The 7,377-nt window shown below is 35.0% G+C and overlaps 1 protein-coding gene across 1 annotated transcript; it reads left to right on the forward strand.

Moving 5' to 3' along the window:
• Positions 1-5,521: 5,521 nt before the first annotated feature.
• LOC103238457 (olfactory receptor 10A7) lies at positions 5,522-6,472 on the forward strand. The gene has a single exon (XM_037988507.1). The coding sequence runs from the start codon at positions 5,522-5,524 to the stop codon at positions 6,470-6,472; it is 951 nt and encodes a 316-aa protein (XP_037844435.1).
• Positions 6,473-7,377: the final 905 nt, after the last annotated feature.

The raw sequence follows: 7,377 nt of genomic DNA on the forward strand, positions 1-7,377 counted from the left end.
ATCATAGATAATTTTTAAATGCTTTAACATCTTAAAAACATGGAATAAAAATTGTAATAACAGGTTTTATCATTTTGGAGGTTTATGGAAGTCCTGACTACCGGAAATTTCTAGTACCTAAAGTAAGTTTGGTTGTGGAAATGGTTATGTTAAGTATTCTTAACATGAATGAGTTGAATGCTAGGCAGTTCTGAGAAGTACACATTTGTTAGGAAAACATCTCTTTGGTGTCCATAAGTTTTTATTATTTAAATTCCAAATCTACACATATCTGTACATTTTACAACAGGGTATTTTTTGAAGTTGCTTTTTGGAACCTCTCCACATTATTCTTTTTTTTTTTTTTTTTTTGAGACGGAGTCGTCGCTCTGTCGCCCAGGCTTGAGTGCTGTGGCCGGATCTCAGCTCACTGCAAGCTCCGCCTCCCGGGTTTACGACATTCTCCTGCCTCAGCCTCCCGAGTAGCTGGGACTACAGACGCCCGCCACCTCGCCCGGCTAGTTTTTTGTATTTTTTTTAGTAGAGACGGGGTTTCACCGTGTTAGCCAGGATGGTCTCGATCTCCTGACCTCGTGATCCGCCCGTCTCGGCCTCCCAAAGTGCTGGGATTACAGGCTTGAGCCACCGCACATTCAACAGCCAGTATCTATTTGCCTCTCATGATATGTGTAGCAATTATTCTTTAAACTTTTAACTTAGAGAGAAACTGCTTTAAGTACAAGCAATATAATATAACACAAAGTTTGGTAAAGAGATTTTTTTTTCATTTTTTCCCCTGGGAATTCAGTACCATTCTGGAATCCCAGGCGATTGGAGTCTAAGAATATTTGGAAACATTACTTCTGGCCAAAGCATTGATTTTGTAATAGTCTACTGAGTAAACAGCAAGAGCAAAGCTTTTCTATGTGGCTTTGCAAAGCAGCCAGGGTTTAGATATATGGGTACATGCACAGGTGTGTTACATGGGTATATTGTATGACCAAACTTATAAATCTTTCATTGAACATTTTTAAAAACAAAAGTTTGGCGTGTAATTCAGTAATGCACCATTTTTCACTTGATTGTTTTTGCCCAATATGACAAAAGTTTTCTTCAGTATGGTGCAAAGTTAATTATTTGGTATAAGTGTGAATGAAGATAGGCCAAATATGTTTTGTAACATAGTTTTTTATTGGAAGTGATTAGAGATTTATTTTACTTGTTTTAAATGTAGGTGTACCCAATGGAAGATTTTTTTAAAAGAATAGATTTTGGCCTGGTGCAGTGGCTCATGCCTGTAATCCCAGCAGTTTGGGAGGCTGAGGCGGGCAGATCACCTGAGTTCAGGAGTTTGAGACCAGCCTGACCAATATGGTGAAACCCCGTCTCGACTAAAAATACAAAAATTAGTCTTAGTGGCGGGTGCCTGTAATCCCAGCTACTCGGGAGTTTGAGACAGGAGAATTGCTTGAACTCAGGAGGCGGAGGTTGCAGTGAGCCGAGATTGTTCCACTGAACTCCAGCCTGGGCGACAGAGCGAGACTCCGTCTCAAAACAGAACAAAGCAAAAACAAAACAAAACAAAATTAGATTTTAACCTATTATACTATTATTTAGTTTCCTGGGAAAATAAGGGTTAAGGAATTTTCCTTCAACTTCTACAAATATAGGAAGTTTTTTTTTTATTTTCTAGAAAGAAGTAAAATTAGGAAATGGTGAACCTTCCTATCTAGCTGTTTGTTAAGGCTTCTGTACATGCATTGGTTAACCTGAAACTCCAAGGGCCTTTTTAAGGTTGTTTTTTTTTTTTTTTTTTTGCCTCCAAAGACTTATTAGAATTTTTTGAATTATTCCCACTGTGCTGATTTTTAACTGTTTTAAAGTTTATATTTATTTATAAAAGTTGCTTCTGCAAAAAAGATAGTGTAAGGAAATAAAGGGAGTTATTTACACAGTTCTGTTTGCTCATTACAAAACACTTCGAAGTGTCATGTTATTTCTCGATATTAAAATTACCTCAAAAATTCCAAGAATAAACAATCCCAAGGAATAAAAAAATTGCTTACTCCTTCCTGACAGTAACCATGTTAGACATTATAAGGTACCACTGACTGAAATAATACATGAATCATCATGTTGTTTACAATGTTCTCATAGTAAAATGAACCAATAGCCAAACAACTTAGGATATAAGACAACAATAAAATACATGCCAATTATCAGATGAATTTGATGTATTTAATTATTTAAAAATATTATTATGGAAATAAGTTTAAAATATTAACATTTTAAAAATCAGTTAAAAATAAAATTTAAAAATCATGTAAGTTTCATGAGCATGGTACATTTCTCTCACCAGTACTGAACCAAAATCTATCCCACAAAAAATACAAAAATATTATAGGGCAAATTAAAGTCTGTGTTCTTCACACAGCCCGGCATGTTAAAAGTTGCAATTCCAAGGGACTTGATCAGTGTGTCCAGTAGCCCCACCACAAAATATCTATTATTGAGAAATGCATATTCAATTGCAAATATGACTTACAGGAAATATAGATAATTGTATGAACATTCTGTATTTCCCCTGTGAGATAAAAGCAGTTGTTTAATTAACCATCGTCCTTTCTAGTGATCCAGGGATCATTTCCCCAAAGCCAGTCACACTTTTAAATGCAAATATAGCAACCATGTAGTGCCAGTGCAAGGCATGTTAGACTGTCTAAGGTATTAACTTCATTAGGAAGATTTGAGCTATCAATAGATTTCAAGATCAGTGAACATTTCTCTGAAAATACTGCATATCTTTAAAAAATCATTAAATTTCTAATTACCGAAGAAATATGAGGTTTCATTTGGTAAGATACATCCAGATTTTTTTATGATGTTATATTTCTCAATTTTGTTAAACATCTCCATTTATCTGTACATCTGTGTATTACAAAAGCATTCTCTGAAAAATAAATAATGAAATATTAATTATCAGAAAAGGAATAATTTTATACTTCACTAAATAAAAGAAAACAAATAATGAGACCTTCATTCTGGAAAGCAACAGAATGCTAAAGAAGAGAGTATTAATAAAACAGTAGCTATGTAATAACGAAGTGCTGTGGTTTATAACTACACAAAGTACTTTTAAGTTAGGTACTATGGCAGTTTATTCATTTACATGTAGGATTGTTAAAAGTGCTGCTCCATTTAGATACATTTCATAACAATCTCAGATTCCTGTTGTACTCCAAATACTGAAGATACAATTGCATTCGTCCATAATAATTTTATGAGAAAACATATATTTATAAAAAAGTTAGCTAAAATAAGAGGTAAAGTCTATTTTCTAAAAAAAAGGCCAAAGTTGGCCTGCTTAATGGGACATGAAAAAAACTATTTGGCCTCATTAAAATATTACCAACTAAATTAGTGAACTTAATTAAATGACATTAAGTTATCAAAATGCCATGCAACAAATAAGACAGTACATTCTCTAGAGTGATGTAGTAATCATGGCAACTCAACATCAGTTTGCAAGTTTTTTTTTAAATCAATATAAATTTGTGGTAGTGACTGCAACATCACTGCTGATTAATCTGTTTAGCGAATATATTCAAAGTAATCTGTAGGCTTTTTAGGATATAGAAAGACTGAGAGGAGTATTTAGAGGTACATCGTATGACATTATAAACCTCTAATTGTCTAAACTTTTGTTAAAATTTAAATGCCTCCAGGAAAGATGAAAAATGTGCAATGGTAATTATTAAAAATTCAAGAAACTGACCATTTTTGGATATCCTTATTCATATTTCACATGGATTGTACACTATAGAACTTATTACTCAATGAAAAGCCATTCATCCTAGTATTGCTTTCTGCCACTGTTAATATCAGAATTCTGAGAGGCAGTTGGTTGAGGCATTTTAGGATGTACTAGATATTGTAACTGCTATAAAATCTTGATGCCTTCATCAACTCCCATATTTTTTCAAAACAAAATATGGCATAATTTTAGACCCATAACAAGTTTAGAATTGTTCCAAAATGTAGGTAAGCATGATAATGCATATGAAGTTTTTCGTAAGTTTTGATGAATATAACAGGAATATGATGTTGTTTCTAATCCTGATGACAAGAATGATAGTGAAGCTGGTTTTGCAATAGCAGTGAGAGAGTAATGGTTGTAATCACTGTCACACGTTACCTATTATTTTGGGACTTACAAGGGCATGGGAAGCCTGAAATCACCAGAGTTGTTCCTTTCCTTTTGGTACTGAGGACATTCCTTTGAGAACTTACAATACGGAAAATACACAGGTAAGATGTTACATATCTTAAGAGTAGAATTAAAACATAGAATTACTTAAATAAGCCACAGTTTAGAAAGATTCCGTACACCATAAATTTTTACCTACTCACTTCAGAAGGGGATATCTATTTGAAATTATTTTGACTATAAAATGAAATATGCATTTTTGGAATTAAATTTAAAAAGTATATAAAATAATTGATACAATATTTACCCAACTCCAATTTTGAAAGAAATTATTTTTCTAACACATGCTCCTGTAATTGCTAAATTTTGGTACTAAGAATGACCTCTTGTAAAGAAAAAATTTGCATAATTTAATGTTAGCCAAAATATTTTGTTCCAAGTAAGATATAGTATTTGAGTTCATAATAGTTGAATTAGTGCTTTTGTGACTGGATCAGCTGACGTACAAAAGTAAGTGTATGTACCCTACTTCTGATAATGAAGTTCTAAAGAAGATGGACAGTCATGAGAGGAGCTATTTTGGGGGAGAAAAGTTGAGATGAGTGTTGGGAGGATACTTCTCTATTGTAAATCATATTTGTTTGGAAGTTTTAAAAAATATAACTTAAACAATGTAACTGTAACTCTGTGTATACTAAGAAATGGGGGCCCAGTGAAGTTGAATTATGGTTCAAAAGACAATATAAAAATGTCATAAATTATTAGGCTCATGGAGACTACAGAGAAGCACCAAAATCATAAGCATATGTTATGTTTATTTATTAAGTTTCTTGTGTATGTGTGTGTGTGTACTGAGCATGTTGGTATATGTATATATAGTGGATGAATGGTGTAAAATGCACTGTATTTAGTAGAAATGTGATTAACATAATTTAATATTAGAATGTCAAACTAGCCCATTATTTATCTTTATTGCATCCTGAAATCACTTAAAAATTGGTACACTATTCTATTTTAATTATCTACACTTTTTCTACTTTATCCTACAAAATAGCACGCCTATGATGAAGAATACGAGTGCAGACTATGACTACTCATGAGAGAAAAGTTACATCTAGGTGGTAAACAATGAGTAAGATTTATACAAAATGTTTATTTTTCCTTAATTTTATCTTATTGTAAACATCATTTCTGCTTCAGAGAAACAGAATGGTGAGACAAGTGAGAATAAAGATGTTTTATTGATGTTATTAATATTTTTGAGATTATCTCTATATTGATTTAATACCCTTTGATGTACATACTTCGATTTTTAGAGAGAAACTCATCTAAGATATGATCTGTGAAAATCACACCAGGGTCACTGAATTTATTCTTCTTGGTTTTACAAACAATCCCGAGATGCAAGTTTCCCTCTTTATTTTGTTCCTGGCCATTTATACAGTCACTTTGTTGGGCAACTTTCTTATTGTCATAGTTACCAGTGTGGATCCCGCACTTCAAACACCCATGTACTTCTTTCTTCGAAATCTATCACTTCTTGAAGTATGTTTCACCTTGGTTATGGTGCCAAAGATGCTTGTAGATCTAGTGTCCCCAAGGAAAATCATCTCTTTTGTGGGCTGTGGTACCCAGATGTACTTCTTCTTCTTATTCGGCAGTTCTGAATGTTTCCTTCTCTCCATGATGGCTTATGATCGCTTTGTGGCCATCTGTAACCCTCTCCGTTATTCAGTCATAATGAACAGGTCCCTATGCTGGTGGATGGCCATGGGCTCTTGGATGTCCGGTGTTCCTGTGTCTATGCTACAGACGGCTTGGATGATGGCCCTGCCTTTCTGTGGACCAAATGCTGTGGACCACTTTTTCTGTGATGGTCCCCCAGTGTTAAAACTAGTCACAGTGGATACAACCATGTATGAAATGCAAGCACTTGCCTCCACACTCCTGTTTATCATGTTTCCCTTTTCTCTCATTTTGGTTTCCTACACCCGCATTGTCATAACAATTCTGAGGATGTCTTCTGCCACTGGTCGCCAGAAGGCATTTTCTACTTGTTCCTCACACCTCATTGTGGTGTCCCTCTTCTATGGAACAGCCAGTCTGACCTACCTGCGGCCCAAATCAAACCAGTCTCCTGAGAGCAAGAAGCTAGTGTCATTGTCCTACACTGTCATCACACCTATGCTAAACCCTATCATCTACAGCCTGAGGAACAATGAAGTGAAAGGGGCTGCCAAGAGGACAATCATTCAAAAAGTCTTACAGAAGTTAGATGTGTTTTGACTTATTTTTATTATTTTTTATTATTTTATTTTTTAATGATACTTTAAGTTCTAGGGTACATGTGCACAACATGCAGGTTCGTTACATATGTATACATGTGCCATGTTGGTGTGCTGCACCCACTAACTCGTCATTTACATTAGGTATATCTCCTAATGTTATCCCTCCCCCCTCTCCCCACCCCATGACAGGCTCTGGTGTGTGATGTTCCCCTTCCTGTGTCCTAGTGTTCTCATTGTTCAATTCCCACCTGTGAGTGAGAACATGCTGTGTTCAGTTTTTTGTTCTTGCAATAGTTTGCTGAGAATGATGGTTTCCAGCTTCATCCATGTCCCTACAAAGGACATGAACTCATCCTTTTTTATGGCTGCATAGTATTCCATGGTATATATATGCCACATTTTCTTAATCCAGTCTGTCATTGATGGACATTTGGGTTGGTTCCAAGTCTTTGCTATTGTGAATAGTGCCACAGTAAATAAAATGTCAGGAAACAACAAGTGCTGGAGAGGATGTGGAGAAATAGGAACACTTTTACACTGTTGGTGGGACTGTAAACTAGTTCAACCATTATGGAAAACAGTATGGCGATTCCTCAAGGATCTAGAACTAGATGTACCATATGACCCAGCCATCCCATTACTGGGTATATACTCAAAGGATTATAAATGGTGCTGCTATAAAGACCCATGCACACGTATGTTTATTGTGTTTTGATTTCTATTGTGTAAGAATGCTTCCAAAGTAGGAACAGCAGAACCTACTAACTGAAGCTGAAAACAGAGTGGAAGAGTTGCTCTTATTTCATCACTAACTGGTGGGTGCATTTCTGTATATCATTCAGGGTCCTAGCAGGAAAGAGATGGTATTCCTGAATTGGAATAAGTGAGAAAACGCTTTATGAG

The sequence above is a fragment of the Chlorocebus sabaeus genome, chromosome 11 (genome assembly GCF_047675955.1).
Source record: "Chlorocebus sabaeus isolate Y175 chromosome 11, mChlSab1.0.hap1, whole genome shotgun sequence".
Classification (NCBI taxonomy): domain Eukaryota; kingdom Metazoa; phylum Chordata; class Mammalia; order Primates; family Cercopithecidae; genus Chlorocebus; species Chlorocebus sabaeus.

Excerpts from the sequence above, each read along its gene's own strand:
- LOC103238457 (XM_037988507.1), top strand. The coding sequence starts at position 5,522 with ATGATCTGTGAAAATCACACCAGGGTCACTGAATTTATTCTTCTTGGT.